This window comes from Nomia melanderi, chromosome 2 (genome assembly GCF_051020985.1).
Source record: "Nomia melanderi isolate GNS246 chromosome 2, iyNomMela1, whole genome shotgun sequence".
Classification (NCBI taxonomy): domain Eukaryota; kingdom Metazoa; phylum Arthropoda; class Insecta; order Hymenoptera; family Halictidae; genus Nomia; species Nomia melanderi.
In genome coordinates, this window is record NC_135000.1 from 2,415,956 (window position 1) to 2,435,412 (window position 19,457).

General features: G+C 32.4%; 4 protein-coding genes across 12 annotated transcripts; 2 read left to right on the forward strand and 2 right to left on the reverse strand.

Moving 5' to 3' along the window:
* Positions 1-1,139: 1,139 nt before the first annotated feature.
* On the reverse strand, positions 1,140-4,230 carry rdgBbeta (cytoplasmic phosphatidylinositol transfer protein 1). Its single transcript, XM_031974238.2, has 8 exons — positions 3,993-4,230; positions 3,569-3,717; positions 3,389-3,477; positions 3,275-3,282; positions 3,135-3,206; positions 2,966-3,064; positions 2,727-2,882; positions 1,140-2,643 (listed from the first exon to the last, which is right to left on the reverse strand). The coding sequence occupies exons 1-8, from the start codon at positions 4,041-4,043 to the stop codon at positions 2,392-2,394; spliced, it is 876 nt and encodes a 291-aa protein (XP_031830098.1). The 5' UTR covers positions 4,044-4,230; the 3' UTR covers positions 1,140-2,391.
* Position 4,231: 1 nt separating this feature from the next.
* LOC116425920 (nonsense-mediated mRNA decay factor SMG8) lies at positions 4,232-8,561 on the forward strand. 3 transcript variants are annotated; one of them, XM_031974227.2, is made up of 15 exons: positions 4,232-4,517; positions 4,708-4,852; positions 5,156-5,191; positions 5,296-5,526; positions 5,603-5,796; positions 5,938-6,041; positions 6,127-6,320; positions 6,395-6,634; positions 6,715-6,918; positions 7,023-7,135; positions 7,190-7,345; positions 7,413-7,638; positions 7,728-8,039; positions 8,111-8,290; positions 8,377-8,561. In XM_031974227.2, the coding sequence occupies exons 2-15, from the start codon at positions 4,824-4,826 to the stop codon at positions 8,495-8,497; spliced, it is 2,340 nt and encodes a 779-aa protein (XP_031830087.1). In that variant the 5' UTR covers positions 4,232-4,517; positions 4,708-4,823; the 3' UTR covers positions 8,498-8,561. The 3 variants fall into 3 exon arrangements, with proteins under 3 accessions (XP_031830087.1, XP_031830084.2, XP_031830085.2); XM_031974224.2 differs by having other exon boundaries at positions 4,238-4,517; positions 4,917-5,191; positions 8,377-8,559; XM_031974225.2 differs by having other exon boundaries at positions 4,240-4,517; positions 4,917-5,191; positions 7,428-7,638; positions 8,377-8,559.
* Positions 8,562-9,086: 525 nt separating this feature from the next.
* LOC116425922 (protein brambleberry) lies at positions 9,087-12,719 on the forward strand. 7 transcript variants are annotated; one of them, XM_031974230.2, is made up of 7 exons: positions 9,087-9,575; positions 9,654-10,039; positions 10,504-10,689; positions 10,773-11,505; positions 11,580-11,819; positions 11,890-12,205; positions 12,282-12,719. In XM_031974230.2, the coding sequence occupies exons 2-7, from the start codon at positions 9,659-9,661 to the stop codon at positions 12,418-12,420; spliced, it is 1,995 nt and encodes a 664-aa protein (XP_031830090.2). In that variant the 5' UTR covers positions 9,087-9,575; positions 9,654-9,658; the 3' UTR covers positions 12,421-12,719. The 7 variants fall into 7 exon arrangements, with proteins under 7 accessions (XP_031830090.2, XP_031830096.1, XP_031830091.2 ...); XM_031974236.2 differs by having other exon boundaries at positions 9,719-10,039; XM_031974231.2 differs by having other exon boundaries at positions 9,087-9,505.
* LOC116425971 (uncharacterized) lies at positions 12,694-19,002 on the reverse strand. The gene is made up of 6 exons (XM_076374477.1): positions 18,871-19,002; positions 14,794-15,077; positions 14,297-14,483; positions 13,229-13,337; positions 13,038-13,154; positions 12,694-12,962 (listed from the first exon to the last, which is right to left on the reverse strand). The coding sequence occupies exons 2-6, from the start codon at positions 14,945-14,947 to the stop codon at positions 12,798-12,800; spliced, it is 732 nt and encodes a 243-aa protein (XP_076230592.1). The 5' UTR covers positions 14,948-15,077; positions 18,871-19,002; the 3' UTR covers positions 12,694-12,797.
* Between the last annotated feature and the right edge of the window lie 455 nt (positions 19,003-19,457).

Below are 19,457 nucleotides of genomic sequence, written 5' to 3' on the forward strand. Positions count from 1 at the left end.
TATAAATGATCCATTTTAGATTTCTTTTCTTAAGAATTTAGTAAATTTACTTTCTACGGAGTAACTATAGTACACTGAGTTAATAAATTAGGGTTTTATTAACGATAGAAATACCAAATATTTGATTTTCTTTTATAATTGAATGGAAACCTTGAGTGAGAGTCTATAGTGCGTTTCAGCTAAAGTTGCATTAACAATGAAACGTGTTTCTACGGCTCAGTCAATCGTTTCGAGACATACAGGTTGCAGATATTGCGTCAGAAAGCGATATAGCATATAACACAAGAAGCACGCTGAGAGTTTGAAACTTATGGGAAGTTGAAAGCATAGTTTAGAAGTAGGTGTCCAAATATTTGTATACATCTAATTAAAAAAGTTCTAGCTGAGAAGTTGTGTTCAATCTTCGATTAAAATATTATGTATTCTTCCACGAAATAACTTTCACTCGTCGTTGTCCTTAATTATTCTATTTTATTACAATAAATACTGAAATAAAACAAAAAAAAAATGCTTTCCTCCAAAATATGCTAAATATGATGTAAAGTATTACCCAAGATTTCATTTATTGCAAAATAAACGCTTTTCTGAAGAAATATTAAATAAATTGATTTGTTAATGCAGGTACTAAAATATAAATTAATCACGATAAATATATTCTTGTCAATTGTACAAAAATTTACGAATTTCATTAACGCCTAAGGAGTATATAAAATTAATAGAAATCTTACAGAATGTTGGACTAAAGAAACGTAGTGGAAAATAGTCGTTACTTACCCTAATAATTAATGCTTAATTAAATAATTAATATTTGATTCAAAATCAAATAAAAATTAAATAATTATTACCTGATTAATTAATACCTGATTGAATGATTCAAAATTAAATAATTGATACTTAATACTGTTTAATGTACCAAAACTTTAAAACTCACCTACAAACCATTAAAAACTGCTTCTCCATATCTTTGATCTCTTTATTCCTAGAAAATGTCGAGTCTATCCACCTGTTTCTTCCATGAAATATTTCCCCATTTAAACAGTGCATATCCAACGCTACTTACAGTATACTTAAAGCTACACTGGTTCAGAGGAGTATGGGAAGCAACGAGCACGTTGCAGAGGAAACAATGAATCCACAGGTCTGTGAGAACGGCGTGAAACGTTTATTCGAGTACATATAAATACATAACGAGCGATAATTAATTAAACAGTTCGCGGTGTCTGAAAGCAACACAACGTCAACGTTTTTTCCCTCGCGCCATAAAAATAATTGTAACATACTTGAACGATCGCATCGAAAGGTGTCACCGTGGCACGAGGTTGTGCTAACTGCAATTTTTTGATCAATAACAATATTATGTGTACGCTGATGTGCGAGTTCTTGTGCTTCCCGCCTTCGTTTCAATACATTTGGTCCCGCGAAACTTTCAGACGAGATTGAATCGAAACGAGTGAACACGAACAACGAAGGAACGAGACACAAATAAATTATCGGTGGTTTCGATTCACTAATATAAGACACGAGTATTCGAAATTAAAGTTCCTGCTCTGTTTCCCTTATCTCTGTACGTTTGGGTCATTTTGTCAATTGAGAGAACAAAAATTATACAATTCGACTAACACTGAGCCCTGCCGTTATTAAAGAACAGGATTAGTTAGTGCCATTATCATTTGACAGTATATGTTCGAAGAAGGATACATAGATACATATTTTTGTGCAGTCAGAGTATTTCACAGTCCTTGCGCTACATGCTATCATTTACTTTTTACAACATTTTATACATAGAGATACCTTAAGCCAGTATATGTGGTATTAACAAGCATCAGAATGCTTCACAATGATTTCTGTGGTTATTTTTAAGCCTCGCCAATGGTATATTACACTCACAATTCTTTCCTGATTATACGTGGTAGATACCTGGCTTGGGTATCTACTCTTGTGTATGAGCTGGAAATATAAGCAGTAGTTTTAATTACATTGACTGGAATAGTAATAATAACAATGATCGAAGTCAAGAAAACCTGCACCATAAAAAATTAGTGTACTCTTTAAAATGTTGCTCGTACCTAACCCCCTGTTTATTGTTACAGTCTATTTAAGCTATAAAAATATTGAACACCCTATAGATAAGTAACGTTCCGTTCGTTTTTATACAAAGTAAACGATTTGAAAATGAAACGTAGAGAATAAAGTTCTTTCCCTGTTTTAAAACTTGGAGTTTTGCAAATTGAAACTCGCAAATTTTAAAAGATCGAAATTCCAGTTACAGGTACCCGGCTATAATACATACATACACGCATAATCGAAAACGCCAATGTTTATTTGCACAAATTTAATTTCATTCCCTAGTTAGGCTAGCGTATTGCTATTTCGTATTCTTTAAAATTGAGGCTATGACCAAGAAAACCATGATCGACTAGACTGCGTGGGGGATTTAGGTACTGGCGAAGATGGTATCGATGTGTTTGGTGTAGTAGGTGTCATGGATTTCTCATTTTCCTGAGTTCTGAGCCTGATTTTCTCATTGGTCTCTGCTTGCATCTTTTGCTCATACTGCCGAACATCCTCCAATGTCATATCATACCACTCATCGATCCATGTAAATGCTTGTCGATGGCCCAACAATAAAATATCTCTTATACACTGTAGTGGTAGAAAATGACAATTTATAGTTACATTCACTTCCCTTATATGTCTAACTTAATATGGTTAACAGCAATAATTACTCTATGAATTAACTCTTCCACTCTAGTTTGCATGCCCCAAACTTCAAAAGAAGCATGAACTAATTTGTAAGAACACATTATGGGTTGTGTTGTTTCCCGCCATCCCTCTACTAATGGTCCACGACCAGTTCGTTTGGACTGAAAATATTTTGGATCCTACAAGTAAAGTGTATGATCTAAAATTCTGTCACTGCATCTCTAAGTGGAAAGGAAAAAATATAAGGCACTACTCAAAATACCTCTTCCTCTTTGTAATGCTTTGCAGAGATTTCATCATATGCAATGTCTACAAAATCAACCTCACGATGTATCAGCTCGATAGGGGAAAGACCTAAGCACTGTTTTAATCATGGTATAACTAAAATTAACATCCTTTTACTAAATAAAACACTACAACAATTTACATACATTTTCTGTAGACCCATTATTATCCTCGTATACAGTCCTTATTGATATTTGGAACTTAGGAATGAAAGAACACTAAAATACATAGTTTTATGTTTTATGTAACAGGTAATTGGAGATCAACCTGTGATATAGATACTTACAGTATATTCTTCAATGACCATAAACAACATGCAAATAAATATGATATCATTAAATTTAAATGTTATTTTATAAGACAAATATTAATAAACATTTATCAATATCTTTATTTATACCTGTGATAGTAAAAGGATAATAATTCCATGCCTTTTCCGTTACATAAAATACTTTTGGAAGGAATGACTGAATCCAATAGGGTAATTTACTACAACACAACACAAAGTGAATGAAAAATCTATTTCCATAATATTTTAAAGTTACAAAATATATTATAATATATATCTAATTATTATCACCTAGACAAATGAATCCTTTTCTCCGTATACTGGCCCTTTCCATGCTCAGCATCATCACATTCTACATTTTCAATCACCTCAACTCCTTCATCATTAGCTGATTGCTCATGGCTATGCCTTGCAATCATGTAAAGTTGCCCTATTCGATACTATGAAAGATTCAATGGTGATTAAAACAGTAATCATAATACCAATAATATTATGAAGATTTAGAACTAGAAGTCCAAACACAATATTGATCAATACAATTAATAACATTTTAATCTTAATGGTGTTTTTTTTTTGTTAACTAGAATTAAACCCCGTAGAAATAATTTTAAGTAAACTTATACAAGTGAAGATAAATTTATCAAAGAATAAAGATTATTTGATATTAAACTCTGATTTCTTACAACTAAATTAAAATAATAGAGAAATAATTTACCTCTGTCGTAGTAAGCGGCATGCATATGCGGTATTCCTTCGTTAATACCATGCTTGCAAAGAAAAGTTGTCAACTCTCTACAATAACATCAACTTGATACTTGTTGTTTTTAAACTTTAATTTCTCACACAACAACGAGTTCCAATCTCGTAAAATTGTCATGTAAATAGCAAATTCACGACGCCCGAAGCGATGAGGCAATAAACAATTGAGTGGAACGAAGTGAGTCCCTCTCTCTTTAATCGATAATAAAGCTCGGCACCTTACACGAAGGCCGTGTAACTAGGAATCACATAAACGAAAACTCCTAGTAAATCAGACAACTTGTCCTTAATAATAAGAAGTATTTAAATAAATTATTGAATTACGCTGATACGTTAAACAAATTTTTCTAGTACTTTCATACCCACTTATTGCCCTGAATACAGTTATTCATTTTACAATGGCATAACCTACGAGTCGCAGAAACATAAACAAATACATAATGCGTCCGCAAAAATTTCGACTTCCGTGCAAAGCAGATAGGTAATAAATTGATTAAAAGAAAAAAATAACTTTTTACTACTCTGAGAAGATAAATATTTACAAATTGAAAAAAACTATATTACAATCAACGCATCAAATCCATAATCGTTGAGCACTACAATTAATCGTATTATACGAAAATTTTGTAAAATGTTTAATAATTCTAAATTGTTTAATAATTCTTTTCTAGTTTTTTGCAAACAGACAAAAAAGTGGTAATTGTTTCTGTGTTTGGAAAATCACAATATAAGGCTAAAGGATGCAAGACAAACATGCTGAGTTCAATCCTTCAAGTGGATCTCCTGGATGAACCAGAAGTGGACAAAGACACATTTGTAAGAAACATATAAATATATGTCTTAAAAATATCAAGATACGATATAATAATTTTATTTGTAGTGTGAGATAGAGGGATATCATGATACAAAAGATAAAACTATATATTTACATCTACGGGGTTTCTTGGATACGCATACCCTTTTAACAGAATATAATAGGTTCACAGAAAAACAAGACTGTAAAGATTTTCTTAGTGTGTGGGCTCATATGAAAGATAAATATGCTAGGGCATTGCTTGTTTTATTTCATATATCACATGTTATTATTCTCACTCATCCCACACATACCTTTGATTATAGTTATGTTCATTTATTCAGAGCAATGGATATTGTAAGGTAAGAATTGTCTTGTTTCAAAAATATATAATTATTACTATATTATAACTTAATCTATACAAGAAGATAATCCTTTTGGATTTTATATATTCCTTTATCTTCAGGCAAAAAGTTTCACCCCAGCTGTCTGATGTTTTGAGCTGCATTTGCAGTTTGCCTAAAGATTGGGTGTCTAATGTTAGGCCATGCTCCCCAAGGGTATTATTCTATTTTGAAACATGTCCTGATATATTCCAAGATCCTGCTAGTGAAACTAATATAAAAAAATTAGAGCATTCCTTGGAAGACCAAATTTACCAAGTATTAAGGAAAAACCGTATAGTAACTAACATAAGGTGAGGAATTATTAAATACAAGTAAATGTAAAACTATTTGTATATATATAATAAAATTTATTATTTAAATTTTTAGTTCAAATTCTCTATTTGCAATTCCTGCGAATCAAGAATTTGTTTATGTACACACTGGAACAACAGAATCTAGAGATATTTTGGGATACATGGCGAAGAAACTCATACAAAGTTGCAAAATCAGTTCTGGTAGTAGCACTTCGAGAAGTATAACTAGTCAAGATTCTAATTTTCAAATAGATGATACAGAAACGGGTAAGCAAAATAATCGTTCTCGAAAAATTCTCAGGAATAGACAATCGTGTCCCAAATAAAATATAAATTTGTAGATAATTGTAAATAAATAATTAACAACAATAATAATATAAACTCTACCAGTTAGATACATATTTTCAGAAACTCGCTCCTTCAGACTATTTCTGCAACAACACATAAACCTGGCCTTTGCTAGAGGTTTTGATGACAATGTTGGAAGACACTCCATACCTGCATACTTTGAGGTTAACATTGAGAATTCGAATTAATAATTCATCTAAAATTTATGAAAGAAATGATTCTATGTTGTTACTTCTTTGCATAAATTAGATACCAACAGTTAGTACATTCTGTGAGGTGGCAAATAGAGTCTATGACTACTTTATGGATGGAACTGATAAAGAATTATTAACTTTACATAATTTGCTGGATACAGATGTTAAATTTAGCAAAAGTAGATGCAGCAAAGTGCTTCCAAGAGCACTGCAAACGTATCAGGAAAATTTACCTCAACATTACACAAGGTATACACTAAGTTTGTAAAATTATTAGGAAACTAATATATCAAGTATCAATAGTGAAGTTAAATTTTGATTAGGGCATACCACGAGACAAAATTGGCTCACGCAATGGCAGTTTTCGAGATGCACGCACGGGGGCCTCTGTTCGAAGAATTTAATGAGAAATTACAAGCTGAATGTGAGAAACACTGGCGATCTGGCCGTCAAATGTGCGAGGTTCTTTCCCTCACAGGCAATCCCTGCACCAACCCAATTCACAGAGGTGGTAGTGATGGTGCTGGAGGTGGAGAACAGACAGATCTCAGAGATAGCGACCCGTATGGCTACTAAAAACAAATTTATTTCATCCAATTTTACAATATATTACAATAATTAAAGCTTATTTCACACCTTACAGTGATTTACCAATTAGAGAACACTGTAGCGGAGTTCGATATATTTGTGCTTGTAACTGTGGCCGTTGTCAAGCGTCGCGCGAAGATCCATTCAGTTTAAAACAGGCTAATTATGATTACTTCCAATTGCTAGCCAAACAATGTGGCTGTGCACAATTAGAAAGTATTCAATTTCCAGTTTTTCAACCAAGCACCCATAATTTTAGGTGAGTCAACTTTATGCAGTTATGGTGTTTAAATTGTCTGACTATGCTTAAAAAAATTATGGATACTTTATAAAACTTTAGATTACTATATATTTTATTTGCAGACCGGCTCAATTACTCTCTGCATCCAAACGCAAAGACTCTTTTAGTCATGCAGAATCACCTACACCAAGGGGACACACTCCAGCCTGCAGCTTAGGAGTCAACACTCTTAATGGTATATTTATATTATTAAAACTGACGTAATTTGTAATTTTAATGTCGTTTATAGTTTCAGATGATATCCGTACTCCGTACGAGAGTGGTGATCAATCCCAGCAGCCAAGTGAGAATAATGATACTAACAAACATGCTAAAACTAGTCTAACACCAAACGATGCACACAAAGTGGTCATAGAAGTTTCTGATAATGAAGAAGATAACAAAGGTAAATTAATGAATCTTCAATTTTATTTTTGACAATAAACAATTTGTATTAATAAAATATCTTATAGACTTAAATTCCACAGAGAAATCTTTGGTCCGTCAACCATCAACTACAGAATACTTGCCAGGAATGTTACACACTGAATCTCCAGCTGGTTTGTTACCACAATTTTCGAGCTGGTCTCTAGTTTGTCTTGGACCAAGTAGTTTATATTCTCATAATTTGGGTTTACAACACCAGACTGGCGTATTGCCTACTTCTGCTTTCCTTCTACCATGGGATGTAACTGTGAGGTAGTTTAAAATGCAGTACATTTAGAAAAATTTTTAATTTTCCAGGAAATTCTATCATAGTTATATTTTATATATTTTGTATTTGAAAGATTGGAACATCAAAAAGAAAGGGGTTCCCTATGGCCAACAATAGGCGATCATGGAGTACATGGTTACTGTCCAAGGGGGAAGAATTTTCAGAATTTAAATACTATTCGTGGTCGGAAATCTAAAGGTGGAAAAGAGTTTGTTGTAAAGATATTTGTTGGAGTGGAGTATGAATGTCCAAGAGGACATAGATTTATGGCATCTGCCCCTGACAAGGTTCTTAAAGCAACTGGAAATGGAATTGTAAAAGACAGTGGGAATAAAGTCACATCTAGCACAGCGGATATGCCTCTTTACTTCCCTTGCCCCTGCAGGTATGTAACTGTGAAAAAGATATTGTTACTCCAAACATAATCCTAATATTTGAACTTTTATAACTGCTTAGACAAACAAAGCCGCTAATAGCACAGCTAATGAGAATTCATGTGGTAACACCAAAAGCTCCTGTTCATGTCACACTGAATCCTAGGGTTCAACCAGGCCCACCACCGTGTCCAATTTTCGTAACTGGTTGTGACGAACCTATAAAACTATCTCAAAGTGCCTATTGGGTCTTAAGATTACCGTATCCTTCTTAAATATATGTTTTCATCTAAGAGTTAACATACTAATTATATCAATTCTTAAAAATTCCTTAACATAAAAATATAGATATGTATATATGGATGAGAAGGGACCGTATATAGCACCAAAAGATCCAGTGCCAATATCACATGGGAGATTATTAGCAGGAATGTATGGAATTAGTGAAGTAATTTTAGATAAAAAATAATACAGTATTTAACTTTTTATAAATAACACTTTGTACAACACATGTGAATTATTTTCTGTAAATATAATGTTATAAGAAGAATAAATATTATTTTTTTCTTAAATTACATATTTTATAAAATGAAAATATGAATGTACTAAACTTTTTCCTGACATAACAGAATTTCTTTCAGAATCTATGAAATACATTAAAAAATTTAATACAAATTCAAATTGTATAATGGGAAATACCTTTACTGGAATACATTGAATTAGGTTATCTCCCGGTTAATCGTTGTTTCAGCTTTTTCATCATTACATGCAATGACATTACAAAATAACGGCGCAAGCTTGTTTCAGGTATTCAAAATGTGTCACATAAAACATTTCTAAAACTATTAACATAAAAAAAACCTTCATTTATTGACGAAAACTTTTGAAATAACACTTCACTTGACATTTCAGAAGAGAAACTGTTACGGCGCCAATCATTTGAGTAAGACTCACTGTGATTGGCTATTTATTTGGCGGTAAATAGAACGTCCTGAATCCGAATTTCTGATTTGTTAACGCTTCTAAAGAGAGTGTTTAAAATTATTTGATTATGTAATCTATCTAAAAAGCTTACGTTTATTCTTAGTAATAACTAGAAATCACTTGTATGCATCATTTGTTGTTTATATCATCTTACAGATCATCTGCAATTGTAAAATGTTAAAGAAATTTCAATTTCAAAATTTTCCGCCATCTTGTGCTCTAACGGTTACGAACACTATATGAGAGAAAATAAACACATGTCATCACGTTTCACCTGTAGAGCGGTTATTTTTGTCCGTTATACACTAGTGCTGTAAAATTTTTGATGACATGAATGAAACAGTCAATTTTCCTGAAGTTAAAAATATTCTGTCCTAAACTTTAATTCTTGTATCAGGAAATATAACGTTTGCATATCCAACATTACTGAGGAAAGTGTTTGTTGCATGTGATGACATTCTGGAAAATTACTGATATTATTATTTTATTAAGTGTACGTTTTCCTGAGATATTGTATATAACATTTAAGCACTAAAAGTGTTATTTTAGATAATTTAAATTAGGTATAACATTAGTAATAATTATTGATAAAAGCTTGATAAAGAAAGCAAGTAGTAGAATTTCATTGGTTGTGCGTTTAGAAAATATGGAAAAAATGGGGTATACATATTTGTTAGTATACCTTATTATCACAATAACTTGTCAGAGTGAAGCAAACACAATGTTTGGATGGATTTGGGGCAAATCTAACGATGAGAGCACTGTTTTGGTAGCCGATGGAATACCACTGGTTTCAATTCCCTATGAGTCCATGACAGAAGATGAAAAGTTTCTTCAAGAAGCAGCAAAATTTACTGAAATTCAAGTATCATCACCGTTGGAAACTTGTCAGCATAAAGTCATCATGAAGATTAGAACTTCTTGCTCCGAAATGACTGAAGAACAACTAGCCAAACTAAGTGTGAATCTATTGAACTGTCAGTCAGCTGTGGAAGGTAGGAAGATGTTTCCTTGCACAGAAGATATGGTAAGTTATATACAAAATAAACTACTTGTTCGTTTAATATTGATTTTTTAAAAATTATATTAGATTCTATCATGATACATTTCTAAATGTTTAACACTATAACATTAATACAAAATTATCAAAATACTTTGTTATAAAAAAGTTATTATTATTATATATCATAGTGAAAGAAATTGAATTCATTCACATATGTTACTATGTGACTTTGCAATGTGTGTGTTTGGCATATGCAGAGGGGTAGTTTTAGACATGTTCAGACCTGCAACTTCCCCCACTGAGAAACAGACCACCTCTGAGCTTTGTTCAGTTTCACTCTCATAACATAAAGTACCATTTACTTGTGAACATCTACTTGACTATACTGTTATAAATTGTGAATAAATCTTGCATTTTTAAGTTTGTAGTAATAGTTTATCTACTTTGTTCTGACTATACGTGTATGTGACTTCTGTGCTTCTTCATAGTCTCTGAAACAATGTACAACAGATATGGATGCAGATATGTGGAATGCATATCATTTAATGAGTAACAGAGCAAGAGCAGTTTGTTATGCAGCTCGTAGTACTCAATTTCGTGCTCTTACTGAATTGACTGTTAATAAGTTAATGCAAACTGCACATACGCAAATTCAAACGCTTGGTTCCTTAAAGGTAATTGTATAAAAATAAAAACGAATTATATTAATGTCCATTGCACTGGTCATTTACCTAAAATCGATCAAATAATAATTCAGGAAAGCCAAGATCGTTTAGAAGAACAAACAGTGCAAGCATTATCTTCTTTATCTGAAGGAAATAAAGTATTATTAGAACAACAACAACATCTAAAAGATGCACAAGTATCAGCCCAGCAATTAGTAACATCAAATCTAAGAGAATTATACAATGAAAAGGCCCTGATTAGAATGGGTCATAATCAGTTATCAACAATGGCAGAAGACATAAAACAGAAATTAGAACAAGCAAGTCAGAGCTTAGAGCAACAAGCTGTTGAACATAGTGAGAACCACAAAGAAATTCTTCAAGATTTAATGAATATTCAAGAACAAGCCCAACTGATTTGGGATAAAATAGAATCCAGTACTAATCGTATATATGAACAACATGAAGAAGCACTTCTTCAATATGAAGAAACTTTAGAAAAATTAGGACGGATTAATGACACAATTCATTTTCTCTGGAATCTAACAAATTCCATGCGCGCAGAAGTGGATGAAAAACTTAGTTGGTTGACTAATTATATTGGTGACACTGGGGAACAAATGCATAGAATGTACCGTACAAGTCTACATGTTGTTTACTTACTGTGTGCTATGGTAATTGCTGCATTTCTCCATGCACCTCTGCTGACCAGGGTTACAATAATGGGATTAGTGCCATTGAACTTGGTATCATACTTAAAGCATGGTATGGATGCTTGCTTAGACTTTACATCGATGACTGTATTGATATTCTTAATCACAGCAAGTATGTATTTACATATGAAACAAAAGTATCGGCATACGTATCGAACAATACTGAAAATATTTTCGATTTTACAGTGCATTTCGTCATGACCGGAATTCAACGTCTTTGTGCACCAAAGGCAACTATACACTCAGAACCTGTACAAATTACTAATAAAAATGGCCTTGCAAATGGTACTGCACAAGACTACATATCGTCTTCGTGTGCAAGTCTTAAGTCGTCCGGGACACCATCTTCATCCCTATACACGAAACTGAAAAGAAGCATTGGGCGTATTTGCAATGTCATTTATAATCAAATAAATTATTGTATACGTAAGTTAGTAGCTTCAAAAGTTGCCATTGCATAACTTAACCCATCTTCCTTAATCAATCGTCTTTTCAGAAAAATGTGCTTCCTTGGTACAATCTGCAATCTCTTGGAGCAGGCAAAATTACAACCAACGCGAAGAATTGTCCTGTTCCTATATGCCATCCAAAAAACCCAGGGAGGATCTTATTTACAGTCGCCAAGGGGAGTTTCCTAGCATGATATCTGAGGACGCCACCGACTTCGAAAACTCTATAGCAGTAAATGAAAACGATGACAGTGTCAGTGACCTTGATCACCTGGTAGATGCAAATGAACTGAGAAGACGATTGAGGAAACTTGAAGGTTCTGGGAGCAGAGCTTCCTACGTTCAACGTTCCCCATCCAGAAGGTATGAAATAGACTTCAGAAAAAATGATCTATTATTCTAAATTAATCGTTATTAAATATTAAACACTATTTTATAGCGTCAGTCCATCGTACGCAGTGCCTAGAGTTCTGTGTAGCGCTCTAACTAGAAGCGGAAGGAAATGCCGTTTGTTTGCCACTAATGGCAACTATTTTTGCTCAAGACACTCCGCCGGTACTTCCATAATAGGAGACTGAAAGATTTGCAATAGATTTTACGCGTAACAACCTTTGGATAAGGTAATTTGTAAATGGAATTTTAACGTGTGACAAAAATCAAAGTCTGAATAAGATAATAGTACAAGAAGGATAAAGACAGTAACTTTGTAAATTGCGTCTACTATGTAAATATCCATTATTTTATAACACTTACACTGCGTGCCTTGAATTAAATTTACGAGTACTTAGCCTGTTAAGTGAAGTGTATGTCCATGTGATCGGTAGCTATTTATTTTTGTAAAACGTCGCATGTATTAATAAAAGTATCAGAATAAGTATACACTGTCACATATAACAACCTTGTCCAAAATCATAAAGCTTATTAAATGAAAACACATTAGAAATGTTAATCGAGTCTATTGACAGATCGCCATGTTGTATTGCGTGCAAATTGCGTTGGTAGTCAGTTCAAGGAACCTCGGGCTTCTGTCGAAACCGATTCCGGTTACCAGATTCCGCAAATTACAGTAATTTTTACCATGATCAAATATCCTGAACCATTCGTTCGACACAGATTCACCCTTGAATGGAACAAAAAAAAAATATAAAATATTGGGAAAACAGTGAGAAAAGAAGTAATCCAACCATACCGTTACCACGCAGGTATCGTTCACTGTTTCAAAAGTGATCTTGATGGTCTCCATAGTTTTCATGTTCGATCCGAGATGAACAGCTCTGATCACATTAGTTTCATTCGCTTTTGGTTCATTAAGCTGTTAAATAAATCATTCTTTATCGTATATTCTCGCAGCGTGGTGGGAAGTGAATTTAAAATTATTGTTCTCACTGTATAAAGGCACCTGGCATCATGTAAGCCACAGTTGACACTGGTCGACCAGTTGAGGATTTGCCACCTGAACTTTTGCATAGTGTGAGTACAAGGGTCTCTAAATTTCCTACCGAATAGAAACTAATATTACTTCATCTCCTTGTATCCTAAATTATAACATTGGCATAATATTTATTACAACAAATTTTAAGAATATTTAGTATATATATAAAGTGTTAAATCACCAAAAAAGAATTGTCTATTTAATTCTGATTGAAGGATCTACTGAAAGATAGTTCTCCTATGCTTTAAAAACTGAAGTATAGATTTAATCCCTTGCCCTATGATTTACTTCTCAACTGTCTCAATTCAGCTAGGTACTTTATCATTAATAATTCATTGAAAAACCGAGAAAAATGTAGACATATTCTATGTTTGCTCTAAATTATAATTACTGATAATAAAAGAATAACATTTAATTTGAATTCAGAAGGATCGAATAATATTTATTCCTATTATATTCTCTTTAAAATCACCACGAGTCTGATAAGTTGTTGCAAAGCAAGGGATTAATGAAAGAACTTCGTAATATAATATCGATTATTTGATTGAGAAAGTTCTTCCTAGGTTTTACATTGAAGAAAATTGATTGTGATCTTTTGCCAGTGGCGGAGTTCAAAAGGGCGCACCGAAATAACACGGTATCGGCCTTCTAAACGTTCTCATGGGCTTGAAAAGTGTGGTTCGTATATTTTTCAAGCAGTGTCGTCCAGCCAAAGGAAAATATACCAGCCTCGGGTTAGTAATATTGAGTTTCTCTATACGCAGGATTGTTTGCAGAAGCGGCTAGCAAGTAGACGGTTATCTTAGAACACATTTTTCTCAGGCTTTTACAGGACCAGACAAAACAATCACGCTAACCCATTAAAATACCCCAAATTTAAAGAAACATACTGTTTCACATAGAATAAGTCCATCAAACAAAGATCTGATAATGTTCAAGTGAAAGTATACTAAAGTGTTCTCCTTTCTCCTCTTGGTCTCCTTGTTTTGTTGCTATTATTGTGTTTATTCGTTTACACTTACCATATAACAATGCACGATGCATGCAGCGGATAAGGGAAGAACAAAGCGATTAGAAGAGCACAGACTAGGACCATTGACAATCCAGTGATGCAATAGCTGAGATGTCTGCATTTTGGGTACTTGGTACAACCACTTCTAATCTCTATTGTGGATGAAACATCCTCTTTTTCTTTTGTTTTATTGGAGTCTTGGAAGAGAAAGAATGACTTGATTGAATTAAATTGTTAATATTCGATAAACAATATTTATAACAGCTATAATATCAGTGATTTATTGGTAAATTCATATGCTATTTTGGAAATATTATTTAAAAAAAAATTAAGCAATTGCGTGCAATATAATGTCATGTTAATTTATTATATTGTTTTATTACATTATATTATTCATAATATATATTACAATTGTAAATACAAAGAAACTTTAATATTAATATTAAAAATTGTAGGAGTATCGAATGTTTGAAAAACGATTAAATTAATGAAGTTTCACAAGAATACCGTTTTGGTCTCCGGAATTGTGTAATTTCACATGCTTCAAACTGTTCACTTGTGAGTAAGGTGGCGGCGGACGCTTCGACATTGACCTCAGCTCCATGTACCCTTTGTACGTCGGCGGCTCGTCTTTTTTAGCATTTCCTTTCGACCTGACCATCACAAATCGATCATCCTAGATACAAGAAAATAAATTCTCCAAAGTTCCATGAAAACTGTCAGGAGAAATAATTGAAAGTTACGTGATTGTCGTTTCTTCTCACCACCTTTTTATCCAGTCATCGATAATACTACAACAAAATGAAAATATTATTACACAAATTACAAGAAATTCAAATAGCCCTAGATTTTCTCCTGAAATCCGTATATTTACTTGAACTAACAAATTAATGTCCTTTTCTAATCCTCCACAATCAATTTAAAATAACAAAAAATACATTACGTATTTATAAATATTTATTTTATCAATGTTAAATGACCTCCACATTTCCCCAAAGAAAATATTATAATAATTTAAAGTCAAAGAATATTTTAATCATTTCTTCCATTTAAATGAAGCTTGATTAAGTGACAAGTCTAATGAAATTAAGGAAGTATTTATGCATAAATTATCAAAGGGTCTAAGGTTTCTCAAGTTTGTTGTTTTATTCGATGTAAAGTCGTAGATGGTGACCGGCCATTTTATAAGAAGCCTTCGGGAGGCCTCGACTTCCCACGAGTGTAGATTGAATCATTTTTTCCGGGGATTTTTTTACGGTGTACGCTGACGCGTACGCGGTGTCCCTAATGAATACTATCTACGAAGATACGAGCCATAAATGTACTCGTCCCGACTGCTACTTCCTTTTCTTCCTCTCGGGCAGCCTTGCCACTAATTTATCGACCGTCTGATTCATGTCTTAACATTAAAATCATTGTTCGCCGAATCGGACACTGGAAGAAACGAATATTAATATTTGTCGATCCTCGTCTAAATACAATAATTTACCTGTATCTGACTCAAACCTGTGAAATACTATTTCTTCACATTATTATTACACGGTACAATTTTTTGAAAATGATAAACACAGTAATCTTTAGAAGTTGGCACTAGAAAGAATTAATATAGCTATGTACTTTTACAGTTTACCCTTTGTTAACTTTGCTTGATAGATTAGCTGTGTATTGGTGAGTATTGTTTATTATAAAAATCTATACGACGATATTGTATACTATTTGAACATTTTAATAGTTCCGTATAAACTTTTGGAGACAATAAAAACAGTAATTTTCAAAAGTTAATACTAAAAAGAACTAAAATAACAAAACTGTTCCCAATTTTACCCTTTATTACTATTATATGTAAAATATTCGTTAATATTTTGATAAATTGACATGCTGACGGTAAATAATATTTGCAAATTACGCGAAATGAATATACAGCTCTTCTCAAAGGAAGAGAAAAATAATTTTTCATTGTCCACGGCCATAAATTTTCTTTTCTCGTTTCACTTAGATGTCTCATGTTAAAAATGGCGTTTCTTGCGGCCGCGGGGAACGAAACGACAGATCTAAGGCGATCTGCAACGAGCCGTGGTTTGACTTATGGATGATTGTTCGCGGGCGAGACGAGCAGGCGAAAAGATAGCGACTTCTGCGAATGTGGGTCAGCGAAGACGAATGAATGCGGACAGTGTTTTCCTGTTTACCGATTCCGGCTTCCACCGACACTATTTCCTGGCAACTGTATTGCAAATTGGACGTCCTTGACAGCAAACAACATAATAATAAATTCCATATATTCTTCTTTTTTTCTTCTTCCACCAAATTCATTGAAAAATTACGAAAAGGTTTCCTTTAAAATAAATAAATGTATGAGTGTCTTAGGATAATTAACTGCTTGCTATTTCTGAGTTCTCGAGGAAGAAAACTTTTGTGAAATGTTCTTAGATTAACTGAGTACTAATACTATAATATTGTTACTAATATTAATTATTACTAATTATTAATATTCGTAAATGTAACATTGATATTCCATTAGTTGTAATGAATAATATAATATAATAAATGAACTAGTATAATATAATATATATATACTAATAATAATAATAATAATAACCAGTAGAAAATACTTATATTACGATGTTATTAATAATATTAATCATTAAAAATTATAATATTAGTAATTACAATGTTCATACTCTATTAATCACAATAAACAGTAATAATACAGTAGTAATAAATAACAGTAAATACTAATATTACAATTCCATAATATTAATTATCAGCAATCACTAATATCAAGTAATTGTAATCCTAATATTTAATTCAAGTACATTTCAAAAAGTCTTTTTTTTTGGGAACTGAAAAATAAAAATTGGACCACTATTATTCTAAACCATTCATATATTGATTCGGTTCAAACAAGAAATTTTAACAAGATTAATTGCAAACGACTATTTTTATTAAAATTTAAATTACATAATCAGTTGGTTCACTTCCCGAGGCAAGATCTTCGCTAGAAAAATTGTTTCACGTCCCCAGACCCCGCCCATCAAACCAGAAATTAGTTGCCGACAGGCGGTTCGAATTATAAATTTCTCGGAGACCCCGGCAAGAATCTTTCTTTCCTGCCTTCTGCGTCTCGCGATTTCGGTTTATCGGCCACTTCAAAGGGAAAGCACGCGGAGACCCTTTCCATGAACCGGAAACGCGTTTTTTTGATGATTTTTTGAGATGTCAATTTCAATTTGCATTGGAAATATATAATAAGAATATACCATTTCAGTGATCATGATTTTTCCATGGAAATATTGACAATACACCATCAAAATTATTGAGGAGGAACTATTTCTTCATCCCATGTTCTTTCAAATGAATTGACAATATGATAATGAAGTGTTAAAGTATTCTCCCTTTTGTCATATAAAATTGAATGAATTGTAAAATTTTTAGATTTTTAATTAAGTGACTATAAATAATATTGTTCTTTTCGCTAACTTCTAACGTAAAAGAATTAATACTCGCGTTTTTTTAAAAATCGTTTACGTATTGATCTCCGTTATGTGACCTATTCCCATTGTTTGATTAATATTAAAAAAAATATATTCTGAAATAAATAAATAAATTTATTACGAAAAATATTTTGTAAAGTATGTATGATGAAATATTACTTATTAAATATGAAATGAATATTATATATATTTATAACAATAATTGGAAGGCATTAATATTTACACATCACAAATATCTTTATAAAAGAGTGGGACAAACATTTTTATAAAATATTCTTCTTTTTAAGTAAATTATTTGCTAATCAAAACACAAGTATCGTGACGAATAAATTATTCCTAGACTTATAAATGAATATTTTTTTTGAAAGCTGAAAGCTTATTGTTTTCATTGAATTGAATGATTAAATTCGTTCTTCTCTTTCCTTCTCTCAGCATTGCCGACCGTTCCGCGACGGCCACCTATTTCTCTCTTTTTTATGCAAGATTTCACTGCGAGAGGAGAGACGAAGCCGACGACGTGTCCCCTCGACAGCTGCCAGCGACGTAAGATCCGGTTCACACGACTCTCCCCTTTTTTTCAGCGAAGTTTTATTAAAAACTTTTGAAAAAACCATCGAAATAGTAAAGAATATTAACTTTTGCTAAAATAGTTATCTCGGCGAAGAAATGATATCAATATTCTCATGTTAAAAAGTTTCGCTTCCTTCTTCCCTTTGTTCCAGAGAAAGAATCAGATGGATGGGTTAACGGTAAGTAAAAATGAAATAAGTAAAGTAAATAAAAGTAAAAATAAAAGTAAAAATAAAAGTAAAAATAAATACAAAAATCAGAGTAGAAATATAAATAAAACCAAAAGTAAAAGGAGTAAGAATAAAAGTAGAAATAAAAGTAAAAATAAAAGTAAAAATGTAAATAAAAATAAAAGTGGAAAGAGTAAAAATAAAAGCAAAAATGTAAATAAAAACAAAAATGAATAGAGTACAAATAAAAGTAAAGATGAAAGTAGAAATAAATGTAAAAATACGTTTAGTAAAATAAAGTAAAAATAACGTGAAATAGGAATAAAGGAATGTTAAAAATAATTTAATACCTGAAAATTCGATTTGTTCTAAGTTCTGAAGGGCTCTGAAGCGTTAAGGATTTCCTCGGTCTCGCCGACAGATCTCTCCGCACTCGTTTTCTTTCCAAAAACGTCACCAGGGTACCAGCTGTCTGACAAAAGTAACGCCCGTCACGATACTGTAACGAGTTCGGTTCTCTATTAAAACCGGAGGCTCGATTTTGTCACCTCTCCCCTACTAACGTTCGCAGTCCTCGACATCTGCGGTGTTAAATGATTTCATGCTCGCTTCTTTCTAAATGATTATTCATTTTCGTTTTAAAAATGGTTCAGAACCTCACAGAATGGGAAAAACGAAATTTCTTCTTTAGTTACACTACTAATAAACGAAGAAGAAGTAAAGGAATACTGTAATAAAAACTGGTGTCACTAATTAACGAGAAAATAGGGGAAATGTCTTTGAAATTGAAGAAAGAGATTTCTTCTAAAAAATGGTGTTTGTTTTTAAGGAAGAAACATAAAGAATAAATAATGGAAACGATTTCTAGAATACTAACTTTAGCATTATTAATTCTTTATATTTCTTGCCTGAAAACAATTTAAAGTTCGATAACTAA